Raw genomic sequence first — 18544 nt, 5'->3', positions numbered from 1 at the left:
CATTCCCACCAACAGTGTAGGAGGGTTCCCCTTTCTCCGCATCCTCGCCAGCATCTGTCATTTCCTGACTTGTTGATTTTAGCCATTCTGACTGGTGTGAGGTGATATCTCATTGTGGTTTTGATTTGTATTTCCCTGATGCCGAGTGATATGGAGCACTTTTTCATGTGTCTGTTGGCCATCTGGATGTCTTCTTTGCAGAAATGTCTGTTCATGTCTTCTGCCCATTTCTTGATTGGATTATTTGTTCTTTGGGTGTTGAGTTTGCTAAGTTCTTTATAGATTCTGGACACTAGTCCTTTATCTGATATGTCGTTTGCAAATATCTTCTCCCATTCTGTCAGTTGTCTTTTGATTTTGTTAACTGTTTCCTTTGCTGTGCAAAAGCTTTTGATCTTGATGAAATCCCAGTAGTTCATTTTTTCCCTTGCTTCCCTTGCCTTTTGCGTTGTTCCTAGGAAGATGTTGCTGCGGCAGAGGTCGAAGAGGTTGCTGCCCGTGTTCTCCTCAAGGATTTTGATGGATTCCTTTCGTACATTGAGGTCCTTCATCCATTTTGAGTCTATTTTTGTGTGTGGTGTAAGGAAATGGTCCAATTTCATTTTTCTGCATGTGGCTGTCCAATTTTCCCAGCACCATTTATTGAAAAGGCTGTCTTTTTTCCATTGGACATTCTTTCCTGCTTTGTCGAAGATTAGTTGACCATAGAGTTGAGGGTCTATTTCTGGGCTCTCTATTCTGTTCCATTGATCTATGTGTCTGTTTTTGTGCCAGTACCATGCTGTCTTGATGATGACAGCTTTGTAATAGAGCTTGAAGTCCGGAATTGTGATGCCACCAACGTTGGCTTTCTTTTTCAATATCCCTTTGGCTATTCGAGGTCTTTTCTGGTTCCATATAAATTTTAGAATTATTTGTTCCATTTCTTTGAAAAAGATGGATGGTACTTTGATAGGAATTGCATTAAATGTGTAGATTGCTTTAGGTAGCATAGACATTTTCACAATATTTATTCTTCCAATCCAGGAGCATGGAACATTTTTCCATTTCTTTGTGTCTTCCTCAATTTCTTTCATGAGTACTTTATAGTTTTCTGAGTATAGATTCTGTGTCTCTTTGGTTAGGTTTATTCCTAGGTATCTTATGGTTTTGGATGCAATTGTAAATGGGATTGACTCCTTAATATCTCTTTCTTCTGTCTTGCTGTTGGTGTAGAGAAATGCAACTGATTTCTGTGCATTGATTTTATATCCTGACACTTTACTGAATTCCTGTATAAGTTCTAGCAGTTTTGGAGTGGAGTCTTTTGGGTTTTCCACATATAGTATCATATCATCTGCGAAGAGTGATAATTTGACTTCTTCTTTGCCGATTTGGATGCCTTTAATTTCCTTTTGTTGTCTGATTGCTGAGGCTAGGACCTCTAGTACGATGTTGAATAGCAGTGGTGATAATGGACATCCCTGCCGTGTTCCTGACCTTAGCGGAAAAGCTTTCAGTTTTTCTCCATTGAGAATGATATTTGCGGTGGGTTTTTCATAGATGGCTTTGATGATATTGAGGTATGTGCCCTCTATCCCTACACTTTGAAGAGTTTTGATCAGGAAGGGATGTTGTACTTTGTCAAATGCTTTTTCAGCATCTATTGAGAGTATCATATGGTTCTTGTTCTTACTTTTATTGATGTGTTGTATCACATTGACTGATTTGCGGATGTTGAACCAACCTTGCAGCCCTGGAATAAATCCCACTTGGTCGTGGTGAATAATCTTTTTAATGTACTGTTGAATCCGATTGGCTAGTATTTTGTTGAGTATTTTCGCATCTGTGTTCATCAAGGATATCGGTCTATAGCTCTCTTTTTTGGTGGGATCCTTGTCTGGTTTTGGGATCAAGGTGATGCTGGCCTCATAAAATGAGTTTGGAAGTTTTCCTTCCATTTCTATTTTTTGGAACAGTTTCAGGAGAATAGGAATTAGTTCTTCTTTAAATGTTTGGTAGAATTCCCCCGGGAAGCCGTCTGGCCCTGGGCTTTTGTTTGTTTGGAGATTTTTAATGACTGTTTCAATCTCCTTACTGGTTATGGGTCTGTTCAGGCTTTCTATTTCTTCATGGTTCAGTTGTGGTAGTTTATATGTTTCTAGGAATGCATCCATTTCTTCCAGATTGTCAAATTTATTGCCGTAGAGTTGCTCATAGTATGTTCTTATAATAATTTGTATTTCCTTGGTGTTAGTTGTGATCTCTCCTCTTTCATTCATGATTTTATTTATTTGGGTCCTTTCTCTTTTCTTTTTGATAAGTCGGGCCAGGGGTTTATCAATTTTATTAATTCTTTCAAAGAACCAGCTCCTACTTTCGTTGATTTGTTCTATTGTTTTTTTGGTTTCTATTTCATTGATTTCTGCTCTGATCTTTATGATTTCTCTTCTCCTGCTGGGCTTAGGGTTTCTTTCTTGTTCCTTCTCCAGCTCCTTTAGGTGTAGGGTTAGGTTGTGTACCTGAGACCTTTCTTGTTTCTTGAGAAAGGCTTGTACCGCTATATATTTTCCTCTCAGGACTGCCTTTGTTGTGTCCCACAGATTTTGAACCGTTGTATTTTCATTATCATTTGTTTCCATGATTTTTTTCAATTCTTCTTTAATTTCCCGGTTGACCCATTCATTCTTTAGAAGGATACTCTTTAGTCTCCATGTATTTGGGTTCTTTCCAAACTTCCTTTTGTGGTTGAGTTCTAGCTTTAGAGCATTGTGGTCTGAAAATATGCAGGGAATGATCCCAATCTTTTGATACCGGTTGAGTCCTGATTTAGGACCGAGGATGTGATCTATTCTGGAGAATGTACCATGTGCACTAGAGAAGAATGTGTATTCTGTTGCTTTGGGATGAAATATTCTGAATATATCTGTGATGTCCATCTGGTCCAGTGTGTCATTTAAGGCCTTTATTTCCTTGCTGATCTTTTGCTTGGATGACCTGTCCATTTCAGTGAGGGGAATATTAAAGTCCCCTACTATTATTGTATTGTTGTTTATGTGTTTCTTTGATTTTGTTATTAATTGGTTTATATAGTTGGCTGCTCCCACGTTGGGGGCATAGATATTTAAAATTGTTAAATCTTCTTGTTGGACAGACCCTTTGAGTATGATATAGTGTCCTTCCTCATCTCTTATTACAGTCTTTGGCTTAAAATCTAATTGATCTGATATAAGGATTGCCACTCCTGCTTTCTTCTGATGTCCATTAGCATGGTAAATTCTTTTCCACCCCCTCACTTTAAATCTGGAGGTGTCTTCGGGCTTAAAATGTGTTTCTTGGAGGCAACATATAGATGGGTTTTGTTTTTTTATCCATTCTGATACCCTGTGTCTTTTGACAGGGGCATTTAGCCCATTCACATTCAGGGTAACTATTGAGAGATATGAATTTAGTGCCATTGTATTGCCTGTAAGGTGACTGTTACTGTATATGGTCTCTGTTCCTTTCTGATCTACCACTTGTAGGCTCTCTCTTTGCTTAGAGGACCCCTTTCAATATTTCCTGTAGAGCTGGTTTGGTATTTGCAAATTCTTTCAGTTGTTGTTTGTCCTGGAAGCTTTTAATCTCTCCTTCTATTTTCAATGATAGCCTAGCTGGATATAGTATTCTTGGCTGCATGTTTTTCTCGTTTAGTGCTCTGAAAATATCATGCCAGCTCTTTCTGGCCTGCCAGGTCTCTGTGGATAAGTCAGCTGCCAATCTAATATTTTTACCATTGTATGTTACAGACTTCTTTTCCCGGGCTGCTTTCAGGATTTTCTCTTTGTCATTGAGACTTGTAAATTTTACTATTATGTGACGGGGTGTGGGCCTATTCTTATTTATTTTGAGGGGCATTCTCTGAACCTCCTGAATTTTGATGCTCGTTCCCTTTGCCATATTGGGGAAATTCTCCCCAATAATTCTCTCCAGTATACCTTCTGCTCCCCTCTCACTTTCTTCTTCTTCTGGAATCCCAATTATTCTAATGTTGTTTCGTCTTATGGTGTCACTTATTTCTCGAATTCTCCCCTCGTGGTCCAGTAGCTGTTTGTCCCTCTTTTGATCAGCTTCTTTATTCTCTGTCATTTGGTCTTCTATATCACTAATTCTTTCTTCTGCCTCATTTATCCTAGCAGTGAGAGCCTCCATTTTTGATTGCACCTCATTAATAGCTTTTTTGATTTCAACTTGGTTAGATTTTAGTTCTTTTATTTCTCCAGAAAGGGCTTTTATATCTCTCGAGAGGGTTTCTCTAATATCTTCCATGCCTTTTTCGAGCCCGGCTAGAACCTTGAGAATTGTCATTCTGAACTCTAGATCTGACATATTACCGATGTCTGTATTGATTAGGTCCCTAGCCTTCGGTACTGCCTCTTGTTCTTTTTTTTGTGGTGAATTTTTACGTCTTGTCATTTTGTCCAGATAAGAGTAAATGAAGGGGCAAGTAAAATACTAAAAGGGTGGCAACAACCCCAGGAAAATATGCTTTAGCCAAATTAGAAGAGATCCAAAATCGTGAGTGGGGAGAAAGGGGATAAAAAGAGGTTCAAAAAGGAAGAAAGAAAAAAGAAAAAAAAAAAAAAAAAAAAAAAAAAAAAAAGAAAAGAATTTTTTTTTAAAAAAGAAAACACCTAAGAAAAATGTAAAAAAATATATATATATATTAGATAAACTAGTAAAAAATCGTTAAAAAAGAAAAAGGTAACAGTTAAAAAAAAAAAAAAAATTTTACCCGAAGGCGAGAAAAAAAAAAAAAAAAATGAAAAAGAAAAAATTAAATTAACTGCAAGACTAAAAAAAATCACAGGAAAAAAGCCATGAGTTCCGTGCTTGGCTTTCTCCTCCTCTGGAATTCTGCTGCTCTCCTTGGTATTGAAACCGCACTCCTTGGTAGGTGAGCTTGGTCTAGGCTGGATTTCTTGTTGATCTTCTGGGGGAGGGGCCTGTTGTAGTGATTTTCAAGTGTCTTTGCCCCAGGCGGAATTACACCGCCCTTACCCGGGGCCGGGGTGAGTAATCCGCTCGGGTTTGCTTTCAGGAGCTTTTGTTCCCTGAGCGCTTTCCGTAGAGTTCCAGAGGACGGGAATACAAATGGCGGCCTCCTGGTCTCCGGCCCGGAGGAGCCGAGAGCCCAGGGCCCCACTCCTCAGTGCGCCCTCAGAGAACAGCGCCCAGTTACTCCCGTCTGCCTGACCTCCGGCCGCGCTCCGAGCTCACCGAGCCTGCGACCGGTTCAAGGTAACACGGAGCTGCGAGCTTACTGTCGGCTCTGTCTCTGTAGCCGGTTTTCCCGTTCCAATACCCGCAAGCTCTGCGACACTCAGACACCCCCGATCCTTCTGTGACCCTGCGGGACCTGAGGCCACGCTGACCCCGCGTGGGCTTCGCCCCGGTTTAGCCTCTGGAGCGATGTCCCTCCGCGGAACAGACTTTTAAAAGTCCTGATTTTGTGCGCGGTTGCTCCGCCGCTTGCCGGGAGCCGGCCCCTCCCCCCGGGGTCTATCTTCCCGTCGCTTTGGATTCACTTCTCCGCCGGTCCTACCTTTCAGAAAGTGGTTGTTTTTCTGTTTCCAGAATTGCTGTTCTTCTTCTCTTCGATCTGCCGATGGATTTTCAGGTGTTTGCAATCTTTAGATAAGCTATCTAGCTGATCTCCGGCTAGCTGAAGCAGTCTCAGCTTGCTACTTCTCCGCCATCTTGACTCCTCCTGGTGGCATTTTTAACTGTGGGAATCCTTGGGGAGGGCGGGCCTCTAGCAAGAATGTCACGTACTTCTACGATGAACCATTGGTACTGCTGACCTGTGGACACACTAACTTAATCCAAGGATTCCGGATCTGTGTGAGGGAAGGTCTGTGGATGTGTGTTTTCAGGGAGTTATTTCTTGCTACCTGGGGGGTTAGCTGGAAGATCGCTCCCTTTCCACCTTCCCTCTGGGTTTGGAAGCCTTCTGAGACCTCCAGCGACAGGGAGAGGTTTGTGTCTCATAACCCCCTTTTATGCACCCTAGACCCTGTTTGATTTTCCCTATGAGGCCATTTAAAAATGCAGCTGGCAGCGAGGGAGGTGAGCAAGCATGCCGGGGCTGGCCACGGGGCCGTCGTCATATCTATCGGGTTAAACTTAACCCTAGGAACTCTGATAATGGTACTTTCAGTGAATGGGAAACATTAATCTGGTATTCATATCTTGTCTTATTAGGAAAAAAATTAAGTGGACATGATTAGTTACTCACAGGTAAGCAGAAATAGCTACCTTAATGCCTCAGTCCTCAGATTAATTCCACTGTACACATCAAAGCTTACACCTTGAACTGGCTAGGGAATACTTTAATCTGTTCTCTTTATACAACTGTCTTGTCCAATGTCTGCCTAACTTACACAGTTTAAGCAACACAGAATTACAGTTTGCACAGGGAAATTATATGGAAATCACCATTCATTCCGGGCAGCATCGCAGTTGCAGTGATACTGAGAATCAAGGCAGTTCCCCTGTAATCCACAAGCACATTTTTGAGCACCAGGCAGAGAACCTCCCCAGTAAGTGTGTGTCTCATTGGTTCTTCCAACCCACCAGTTCACTGGGGTTCCATCTGAAAGACAAGTATGAGAAAGGTGACGCCTACTTTGCCCCCCACTGCCTGCCTCCCCAGCACAGTCCTTTACTCCCCTCTGTCTAAAACACAGATGAGCAGAGGTTAACTCCACAACAGGGTCCTTTCTAAGAGGATTTCCAAAGATTTAAGACATATTTCCACATCTAGACGTACTTTCTCACTGTATGTTTTACTTTTATTAGAAAACGAGCAAGTCGTCCCTAACTCATTCAGGCATGATATCTACACATTTCTCTTGAGGACTCCAATGACATCATTTATTTGGACACAACACTGAGAGAACTGTCATTTTAAAAAAAGGAATGAACGAAAACCAGAGTAATTTGTACACTGCATCCAAATGCTGTTCGAGAGCCTAAAATGCCACTGAAAGATGTAATATGAGAAAAATATGTATTTCTTATCTATTGGATGAAAACACTGGTACTCCCCTGTCATGTCTTCAGAGTCTGCTGGAGGAACGAGCTTCTTGTACTGACAGGTTGGCTTTGTATCTGGAAACCATAGACATGGCCTGACAAGCCTCCCTCATGCCTGAGGTGGGTCCTGGGCTCTGGACAACTGAGGCCAGTCTAGTTCAATGCTCAAATGCTCCAACAGGCCCAGAAGCCACCTCAGCTCTGCTGGGCTGTGTCCTCTGCTGAGGCCCCAGGACAGACGTGCAGGGTGAGGGTGACAGGGAAGCAGGGCCCTTGGGAGGGGGGAGGGGAAAAGTGCCTCATAAACAGAGCAGGAGAAATGGAAGTGACCTCCATCAGCTGCCCAAGAAGATGCCTGTCATTTTCGGCATGCTTCCTCTCTCAGACCCTCAGGTTGTCCACCCGGCCCCCACTGGGAATCTGGAACACATCCCACCTTCTCCCTAACTTACAGCCACAACTGCTCCTTCTGGCTCCCTGTTTGATGAGTCTTCACCTGCTGTCCACAGCCTCCCAGCGGACGCACACGGGCTGCACTCATTACCGCCCACCGCAGGACCGCTGGGTGAGATGTGTGCCAAGAAATCAATGTCAGCAACGTTTGTTTTTTCCCCCTCAGTGTGTTGAAACTTATCTGTAGGGGGTGGAAGATCTTTTCCACTCAACAGATATTTTTTAAAACACCATTTTAAAGATGGGATTATTCCACATCCTTTTCATAGATGGAGGAACAAAGAAATCATTGCCCACAGATGCACGTTTGTTTATATCCAAATCTCTCATTTACTCTATCAAGTAAGAGCCAGCAAGTGTTGTTGAAGGTACAGAATGCATTTGGCTCCATTCAAGGTTTCTTGGAGCAATCCAGAGAATTTGCAGAAGGATCATTAAGAACAAGGTGAAGAGGAAGAAGAGGCTGAAGGGAAGGGAACAGGGCTCCCCACACCTCCAGCATCTGAGCCCCTGGCTGGCTGTCCTCTGCTCCAGCCACAAGCACAATCCTCAGGGACCTTAATGCTCACAGCATGGAGACTGAACAGTCTCCTGGAATCAGCACTTGCCATCCTTAAGCTCCCTCTTAGGCCCCCAGAACCGCAGCCCCTGAAACCTGCAGGATAGAGACCTACCAGCCGCTGCAGGCAAAGGACGCGGGACCCTAACAAGAGCTGAGGCCCATTGCTCCCCAGCAACCCTCCAGGAAAACCACAGGAGCCAGGGCCTGCGACACTGAGGCCCCAGCTCCGCCTTCTCTCCTCTCACAATAAACCCCGGGGACCTGATAACAACTGAAGATTTGAACACAGGAGTTCTTGGGGGGAAAACTTGATTCTGACTGACATTCTTGTTCCCAGTCTGCTCCATGACACTCTTAAACTTGCTGCTCCACACGCGGCAGCTGCCTAAGGTGGTTTTCCATGGCGACATTCCACTGAGGGCTCCCAGGGAAGGCTCCTTGCACCCATGAGAGTCCTGGATGGCACACGGCGAAGCAGTGCGACCCTTTTAAGTGTCAGGCAACAGTGTTTAGGCCTTACCTGCACCGTAATGAAGGGCTGCTGGGATCACGGGCTGGACTGCGTCCGTCTAAACGAGGTTTGTACGAGTTCTCCAGCAGCAGCCCACGGAAGTGCAGCCTTTGTAGTTACGAAGGCCTTCATTCCATCTCCACCCCAACCCCAGTTAAAGCCTCGGTTTGGTCGAGGCTGTGGCTGTGTTATTTACTGCTGTGGGAGGGAGCACAGCTGAGGAATCTCTTGCGAATCAGGTAGGGGGAGGCCCGCCCTTCATGCGGGAGATTCTCTACTGACCCGGGCCGCATGTCCGGGCTGTGGCACAGACCACATGCCACATGCACAAGTTTGCTCCCAGATTCAAGGGGGTTTTGATTTCCGACCCTGCTAGCGGCTGGCATCTATGCCGCTCTGCCTTTGCCGCTTTCCCTGCTCCAGCAGCCCAACCTGCCCTGAGTTCCTCCCCAGGAGGCTGCTTTCTCCACCCCTGGGAGCAAGCCGGTTTAGCTCGCTGATCTGTTTGGCGGGAACCCAGTCACAACAAGCACTAAGCCCCCAGCACTAACTACGCCTTCCACACGCTGGAGCGAGGCCAATGAACAGCATTTGCTTCATGTGTTTCATCGACCTTGTGCAGTTCAGTCCTGGTGAGGTCAGTGTCTGAGCGCAAAAGTCTTGAGGAGATGAACCCCCGGGCTGCTGAACGGCAGGCTCAGACCCTGAGCTCAGAGGACCCTGACTACCATTCTGACAAAATGAGGTATTTCAAAGGAAGAAAATACAAAACCAAAAATAGAATTTTCAAGAACAGAAGCGCTATGAAGAATAAGCTGCTAGCTGGTGTGCTGTGTGAGAGGAGCTGCGTGACACCGACAAGGCTCCCTATTAATAACGACCGAGAGACTAATCACACTCAGCCCGTGATGAAAAATCTCCAGATAACTAAGCCTGCATGCTGTCCCCCATCTGTCTAAGACTGAACATTTCAGAGACGTGGCCGCCCTTCATGGTGGCTGAGCACCCGGCATCCCATGGCCTTGTGAGGGGCTTTCGTTGATCTGTCACCCACTTGAGTCGGGAAGAGATTTCCCAGCTCGTTCTCCACTTTGAGCGAGGAGCCATACATACGGACCTCGCTCTTCGCTCCAAGGAAAAGCATCACTGTGATGTCCTGATTGCGACATGGGCACCTGGGTCAGGCCCATGCCATCGGCAGGCACAGCAGCCCGCGATGGCGAGGAACTCCCACTACTCACCACGGCCAGCTGAAAGCCTCGACTTCTTGCAGTGCAGGACCAGCTCCTGTCGGCAGTCGTCCGCACCATCCATGATAGCTTGGAGCTGGTCCGGGCTGGCCGTGTACTTGAAAAACACGGGCTGGGGGCTTTCTCCATTCAAACTTTTGACCTTGGCCAGCTGGGAGGCATTGTGCTGTACCGAGGTCCAGGTGGTGTCCTCTGGGCAGAAACGGGGTTGGGAGGGAGACAGGGTCTGTGACTAGGTTGGAGCAGTTAAACATAATGTAAAAGTCGGAAGCCTCTTTTATCTGATTTAGGGTTTTAGTGTTTGTAGCTAGCTATCAGGTCTCTTTGATGTTGGAGTCAGCATAATGGACACTGTTAAGCTGTTAGGAATGGGGACTCTCTTTACTGGAATTCGTCTTACCCTGAATGCAGCCAACATTGTCAGGGGGCCAATTCTTAAAATTCTGTGCTATAATATTCGAAGTTATAAATAAAACATTTTGTCCCTTAATTTATGTCTTTCCATTACTGTAAGGAGAAAGCTAAGTTATTACTGTGTGTGTATATACACCCTTATATTAATATACATATTATTCTTCATTGGACTTAGCATTTTTTCCTCTGGTAATCAAAGAAATGTATAAAGAGACACATGAAGGGAATAAGCAGTTCATATGACCATGCAAAGTGATAGGAAATCAGTATTTTTGACAAAATTGACTGATCGTGTGTCAGCATCTCATTCAGTGCCCAGCCCCAAACGAGGCACCTGCTGGAGTCGCTAATATAACCATTCCTGTCAGGAACACGACACACTAATGTCTGCTGGCAAATTCTGACCTGTTTCTGTTCCACTGATTACCCGTATTATTAAAGAGATTTTTAAAGAGATTTAAAGGGATTTTTAAAAGAGATTTAAAAACAATGGATGAGCACTCCACGGTGTTTAAAACAGAAGAGAAAGACCTCCCTATCTTCTACCTTCCCCCAAAACCTAGCTCCTCCCACAGTGTAAAAGGGCCATGGTTCAGGGGCCAAAATCTGGCTTCATATTGTCCTAACCCAACTTCATTTATAGCATCAAGTCTCATAAAACTTCGTCTGGAACATGCATCGGGTACAGACATGATTGGTCGACATATTTCCAAATTATAGGGGCTGGAAACAGTCATGTGAGGTTTATTCTTATTACTTTTAATGGCTAACACCTAAACAAGGTTAAAAAATCAAAATAATGTTACCAGGAACCCTCAGAGCCCTCCCCGCAAGCCCCTCCCCATCCTGCCCCAGGAAAAACCTAACAGCCCTACTGGTGCTCAGGGACCCATCAAATACAGTCAGAGATCCAGAGCAGAGAACACCCAGGGGCCCTAGCTCAAAGCCTATGAAAAACACTGCCAAATATGCAAAATTCAGCAGGAACAGGAGCAGACTGTGAATCAGCATGACTAATGTAGTCATTCAGTAAGTCACGGAGAAAAAACTTCATATATCATCCCCTCTCTCTGCTCATTTAAGGGGCTCTGAGTGTTCCTATAGCAATTTGAATCCTACAGGTTTTTCTCCCCCCCCACCTTTAATCATGTTTTCACCAGACATTTTACACTTCAAAATTTTCCTGGAAAATTTCTTAAATGGACCTGGTGTTATTTTTTGCAATTACCTACTCAAATTCACAGTCAGGGTTCTTCCACCAGATGAAAGGGGGTGAGAGCACTGATGGAGGAGCCAGGGGCTGGGCTTGGGGATTCACGGGTTCTAATGCCAGAGGGTCATTTATGTCCATGGCTTACAGCACAAAGAGAAACGCTGTGCCTGAGGAGCTCTCACAGGCTGGTGGCCGTGTGACGGACTCATGGTTGTGCATGGTTACAGTGTAATCAGAGAACTCTTTCTTGAGTGGAGAGAAGGGAAAGCATGAACAGAATCTCAAAGCTGCCTTTTGAAAAAAAGAGAAATTTCAATGCTTGTCCTTTCTAGAAATATCACTTGTAAGGCCCCAGCGAGGGCTTGTTATGTTTCCTTGATGTAGCACATCGTGGGATTTTCATAGGTTTCTGACTGTAGCTGGGAAGGCACCCTGGAGAGGTGATGTGACGGAAGCTCTCGAGGATGAGGAGACAGACCAAGGAACTGAAGGAACCAGACACTTCGTTGTTACGCACCATAGTATGGAGCACAAATGAAATCAGAGGAAATTAACTGTAATGGGGAAAACTTAAAACAGGACTTTTGTTATCCATTCGTCCGTTGAAGGGCATCTTGGTTCTTTCCATAGTTTGGTGACCATGGCCATTGCTGCTATAAACATTGGGGTACAGATGGCCCTTCAAATTGGAAGGGGAGGTAAATCATGAGAGACTATGGACTCTGAAAAACAATCTAAGGGGTTTGAAGTGGCAGGAGGGGTGAGAGGTTGGGGTACCAGGTGGTGGGTATTATAGAGGGCACGGATTGATTGCATGGAGCACTGGGTGTGGTGCAAAAATAATAAAAACTGTTTTTCTGAAAAAAAATAAATTAAAAAAAAAAAACAGGACTTTCGAACTGTTGAATGAGGCCCCATCATATCACGTTCTCCAGCTCAGCGGAGCCTCTTATCTGCACATGAGCAGGGAGGCTAACTGGGGCTCCTGGCCCACTGTTCGCTTGGGCAAACCAACCTACATTAATGTGACACTTTGGTTTGGTAAGCAGGATATAAAAAAAAAAATAACACTGCCTCGCCATATCATATGACACCTCTAGTTTTTCTTTTTATTTTGCCATATTATATCTACTTGGCAACTTGCAACACTTTGTACACTGTGGATTGTATCTCTGAACTATACAAGGCATCTTTTAAGCAAAAACAGGTGGTTGAATGGGGAAAAGGAAACAGATGTGTATTTTCCACGGTCGGGGAAATGTGAAAGCAAGGTGGGTCTGCTATGCTCGTTTTCATCTCCCCAAAGGAAAAGAAGAAAAAAGACTTGAAAAACCCCAATGCCTGTCTAGAGGGTGGGTCTGTCCCTCACAAGATGGACATTGATCTCCAGGAAAGGGAACCAAGAAACCCCTCTCTGGCAGATGCCTGAAATGAAGTCCAAACTGGGTCCAATACCACCTCTTTGGAAACGAAGCCAGTTGCCTGAATCTCTTCTGATGGGAAGTGGATGCTCAAGTTCAAAGACGAGGAGGAAGGCAACATGCAAGGCGATGGGACCCATTGCCTCCCACGTGCAGAATAAGAACCGGCAGAGGATGGGCACTCACAGTGACACAGGATGACAGAGGGGATGGGAAGACTAGCAGGCATCCCTGGAGCCACCAAGATGATGAGAACACTGTGCTCTAGGCAGGACAGCCCCAACCCTTCTCAGGACTCTGCAGCATCATGATCCAGAGGGAAATACCACGGCAGGTGGCTCCCATCTGTCTTACAGCCCAATCCTCCTGCTGCATAGAAAATGGAAGGGAAGCCTGGGAACACCTACTCACCCAACTTCAGGAAACTGCCGCGTCACCACGGAGTGTGGTCACCAGACCTTCTGAGGTGCTTAAGTTCTCAAAAAGCACTGAGGCCCATGACCTTTCCAGAGTGCCTCAAGCACCTGGGTTGTATCCTGGATTTCAAAGGAAAACACTCCCAGGGAAAACAGAACCAGATCATGGGCTTTGATCTGGGAGGGCCAAGCAGCTGCTGTGAACATCCAGTGGGGAAGACACTGGTGGCTCTGATCTGCCCCTCCCCTAGACCTAGGTGGCACCAGCCCTGCCATGTTGTCCATGTGCCAGAGCCCAGGAGGATCAGATGCTTGTGTTTCACCAAGGAGAGGTATGGCTCCTCAAAGCAGGCAGCCCCTAGATCCTGGGAGAGACCCAGAGGCCGTCCTGTCTCAGCCCCACCCCTTTGGGTCTCTCCGGATCAATATTTGCATTAGGGCCCTTACAAGGACTGCTGTTCTTGTCAGAGTTTGGAGGCCTTAAGCTTTCCATGATTTACTTTAATATTTTCCACACAAGACAATGCTCTGAGACACAACTAGACACCCCCAAGAAGTGCAGCCACTTCACGGTCTTCTTCTCCTGGGGTTTCAGAGGGTCATCTTGTCACTTAACAGGTCACACTAAGTGTAGATTTATGTGTCTGCTCAGTCATTAGTGTGGACCCTGCTGTTTAACATGGAGGGACATGGGCCCCCACCCCCACAACCTCCCATGTGCTCAGTACCATGAAATGTCATTAGTGTCGCCCCCTGCGTTTCAGCCTGCCACACAGCAAGAGAGCAGTTTCCTCGGAGAGAACCCTGTGTAGACACTTAGAAAATTAGATACGGATGGAGCACTGTGTCACGGTCAATGGGAGAATATGGGCTCTAATTGGTGCTCTTGGAATCATCAAAAAATTCTCTAAGCCTTCAATGCCACATTTGGTAAATGGGGAGAGTGAACCAGGTGACATCAAAAGACTGAAAACCATGGGTCTGGCCGTCTTCAAAGGCCATTAACCAGGCACACTGCTGGCCGAGCCGCCATCTGAGGGCTGGGCTCTTACTACTTGTTGAGACCATCTTCCTGTCCATCCACAGGCAGGACCGTGCTGATGAGAGCGGGAAGATGAACTTTCCCAAAACCCACATCTTTCCACTCCCTTGGGAGTAGGGACATGACCTGCTCCAGAAGTTGTGTGTTCCCACACACGCTGGGTGCGCCTACTTTGGAAACTCCCTTTAGAAGCTGCAGGAGATCAGCCAGAATGATGTCCCCTCTCTGGGAGCAGGAAGGATTCCTTCCACACAAAAGCCCATAAAAAAGAGATGCAGGGTTGTGGTGCATGACCATCATCAAAGAGCAGATTTTCTCTCTCTCTTTTTTTTTTTTTTTCCCTTGCAAATTCTAACATTTCAGCGTTATAGAATTTTCTGGAAGATATGCTATTTTCAAGCAAAACTTGCCACACGTGACATGATGATGCCATGCTTACTGTCCATCTCAGTTTTCAAAGGCAAAGCAGAGAACAACAAAATCACAACTCTTCCCAAGCAGAGAAAAATATATTCCTCAGCAGCTGTGTGTGTGTTCACAGGCAGAGCCTTTTTGTTTTACTTTATTTTATTTTTTACAAATTCCCAGCAAGTGTCCCTATCTACAGGCGTACATCAGAGATACGCAGGCCCCGGTCCAGACCACCTGAATAATGCATATACCACAAGACAGCGAGTCAGATGAACATTTTGGTTTCCACTGCATGTACAGGTCACCTCTTCACCCTCCTGGAGTCAGTATGAAGTGTGCAATGACATGATCTCTAACAAACGTACATACCTCAATCAAGAGTGCCTCTTGCTGAACAAATGCCAGCCATCGTCGGCCCCCTCAGCGACCCGTGATCTTTGCTGCTGGAGAGCCTTGCCTTGCTGTTGGCACTGCTGACTGATCAGCATGGTGGTGCCGAAGGTCAGGGTGGCCGTGGCCACTTCTGAAAACAAGACAACGGTGACGTCTGCAGCAAGACTGACTCCTCCTCTCCTGAGTGATGTCTCTATAGTGTGGGATGCCGTCTGGTCACATTTTACCCACAGTAGAATTTCTTCCAAACTGTCAACTAAGCTGATGCAATATTATAAACCCTTTGTTCTGTTAAGCACCTTCACTGGGAGTAGATCCCACCTCCACAAACCACTTTCTCTGCTCATTCGTCAGTAGCAACTTTTCATCTGTCCAAGCTGTATCCTGCAGTGGGTCTATCTTGTCCTCAGGCTCCACTTTTAATTCAGGCTCTCTTGCTATCTCCACTACTCCTGTAGTGACCTCTTCCTCTGAAATCATGAACCCCTCAAAGTCATCCACGAATACTGGAAACTACTTCTTCCAAATTCCTAATAATGCTGATATGTTGATATCTCTCCATGAATCATGAATGCTCTCCATGGCATCTAGGACAGTGAATCTTTCCCAGAAGATTTTCAATTGACCTTGCCCAGATCCACCCGAGGAATCACTATCCAGGGCAGCTATACCCTTAGGAAATGTTATTTTATTTTTATTTTTATTTCTTTTGGAAATGTTATTTCTTAATGACGACGACCTGCCAGCTGAAATGACTCCTTGATCCATGGGCTGCAGACCGGATGTTGTGTTAGCAGACATGAAAACAACGTAAATCTCACTGTCCGACTCCATCAGAACTCTGGGGTGATCAGGTGCACAGTCGGTAAGTAATGATAATGTGAAAGGAATCTTTTTTCTTTTTTCCTTAGGCGGGTCTCAACAATGGGCTTAAAACACTCTACACCATGCTGTGAACAGATGTCCTATCCTCTAGGTTCTTCTGTTCCATTCAGAGAGCACAGGTAGAGGAGATTTGCCACGATTCCTAAGGGCCCTAGGATTGGAGAAATGATAAATCAGCACCTGCTACACGTTAAAAGTCACCTGTTGCACTGGCCCTGACCAGATGATTAGCCTGTCCGTGGAAGCTATGAAGGCAACACTGACTTCTCCTGTCTAGCCAGGGAAGTCCTCGATGGCACCTTCTTCCCGTGGCATACTCTCACATCCACCCTGAAAATCTGCTGCTCAGTGCAGCCACCTTCGGGAACAATCTCAATCTTCCTGACTTTCTGGATCTTTTGGTCACTTGGTGCAGCTCCCACAGCAGTGTGTGTTGCTTCGCCTTGCGTTTTCGTGCCACGGATGTGGCCTCCTTCCTGAAACCTCAAGCCCAGATCTCTGCTTATTTCAGGCTTCGCTCTGCAGCTTCCTCCCTTCTCTCTGCCTGCAGAGAACCGGAGAGAGTCAGGGCCTTCCGCTTTGGCTGAGGAGAATGTCGTGGCTGGCTGGACCTCTTATTCACTAAATATTCTCTGTATCAGCAATAAAGCTGTTTCACTTTCCTATAGTTCATGTGTTCACTGAAGTAGCACTTTTAATTTCCTTCAGGAGCTTTTCCTTCAATTCACGACTTGGCTAACCAGTATCAGAGGCCTCAGCTTTCAACATGCCTTCCTCACTGAGCTTTAGTCATGTCATGTCTAGCCTTTGGTTGATAGCAGGAGGCATGCAGCTTCTCCTTCCAGTTGAACACGTAGAGACTACTGTAGGGCTATTAATTGGCTTAAATTCAATATTGCTGTGTCTTGGGAATAGGGAGCCCAAGGACAGAGAGGGACCTACGTGAGGAAATGGCCAATTGGTAGAGCCATTTACCAATGAAGTTCATGGTCTTGGATGCACATAGTTCATGGTGCCTGAAAACAACCCTAATAGTAAAGATCACTGGTCAGAGATCATCATAACAAATATTATGGCAACAAAAAAGTTAGAAATATATTAAGTGTTACCAAAATGTGCCACAGAGATGCCAAGTGTGCAGGTGCTGTTGGAAAATGGGGCTGGTAGACTTGTTTCACCCAGGGCTGCCATAAACTTACAAATTGTTTAAAAAAAAAAAAAAAAAAGCAAATTCCTTTGATCTGAATCCAAGTTCAATAAAGCAAAATGCAATAAAATGAGGTATGCCTATATTTAAAATAGCAAATGCAACATATAATAGTCATAATATGTTCAGTGAGCTGAATTACATCTGTCCCCCTCCCTAGTCTGAAGGTCAATGAGAGATGTTCATACCTCTTCTTACTCAAACGCGGTGTAGCCCCTGGAAGCCCACAGCACAGTGGTCAGGGGTGAGGATGAGTGACCAAACACCTGAATTGAACATCTGACTGGAAAGGGAAGTGTTTGACTGGGCTGAGACAGAAGCTGTTGCAGGAAGACAGAGGCAAAAGAAACAGAAAATCCATACAAATCCACAAACATAAAAAGCACAGCAGGATGCCTTGACAGGTGCCCATTCCATAGAGAATTTCCTTTTGAAATTAATGGGAGAGTATGTAAAGCATCTGACTGGCTGTCCTCTGTTCTACCATGACACTGGCTGGAGGCCACTCGCAATTTCTGTCATGGGAAAAAGGAGGTTGTTTAAGAAATACGGTGGCTGGGCGCCTGGGTGGCTCAGTGGGTTAAGCCTCTGCCTTTGGCTCAGGTCATGATCTCAGGGTCCTGGGATCGAGGCCCGCATCGGGCTTTCTGCTCAGCAGGGAGCCTGCTTCCTCCTCTCTCTCTGCCTGCCTCTCTGCCTGCTTGTGATCTCTGTCAAATAAATAAAATCTTAAAAAAAAAAAAATCTTAAAAAAAAAAAAAAGAAAGAAACATGGTGGCTCAGTTAGCACAAGTATGACAGAGTCCATGGTAAGTGCTGGGTCACTGACACACTGAGTCAATGAATCAGGATCGAAGCAGGGCAATGGGCAGGTGTGCAGCTGACCATGTCCTCGGCATTTTCCTCGAGCCTCTGCCGACTCTTATGAATCTGACGCGGAGTCATAGCTCTGACTTCATGCCATCTCCTCCCTGAGACAAGTGTGCCCACAGTGCCGTGTCTGGGAACCAGTGTTTGGAGCACAACTAGGGACACATCAGAGAACAACTGCAGGGGGTTTCTGGGGGCACAGATGGCCCCACTGTTCCCGCAGGCAGAGCCATCGAGCTCACGTTTCTTATCCTGCCATCAACAAAGTTAGATTCTGTCTCTTCTGCATAGGAAGGGGATCGATCTGTTAACAAATTGCATAAACAGCCCCTTCAAAACAGCCTTTTGTTTGTTTGATTTGGTTTCTTTTATACTAAAGATATTAAAATTTATACAGAGTATATTTAGAGTATATTCTGGCACCAGAGTTTGGAAGGCTG

The 18544-nt window shown here is 45.4% G+C and overlaps 1 protein-coding gene across 1 annotated transcript in view; it reads right to left on the bottom strand.

Annotated features, from left to right (window-relative positions):
- The window catches only part of LOC131829004 (contactin-associated protein-like 3), a 181847-nt gene that overhangs the window by 47597 nt on the left and 115706 nt on the right, over window positions 1-18544 (bottom strand). Inside the window, exons 13-14 of the mRNA XM_059170309.1 lie at window positions 9824-10024; window positions 6457-6613 (exon numbers count right to left, since the gene is read on the bottom strand). Coding sequence (XP_059026292.1) covers window positions 6457-6613; window positions 9824-10024 — 358 coding nt within the window. The remainder of the gene's footprint in view (window positions 1-6456; window positions 6614-9823; window positions 10025-18544) is intronic.

This window comes from Mustela lutreola, chromosome 4, assembly GCF_030435805.1.
Source record: "Mustela lutreola isolate mMusLut2 chromosome 4, mMusLut2.pri, whole genome shotgun sequence".
Taxonomy (NCBI): domain Eukaryota; kingdom Metazoa; phylum Chordata; class Mammalia; order Carnivora; family Mustelidae; genus Mustela; species Mustela lutreola.
Note: the sequence above shows the minus strand (reverse complement) of the source record. Positions and strands in the feature narration are given on the sequence as shown.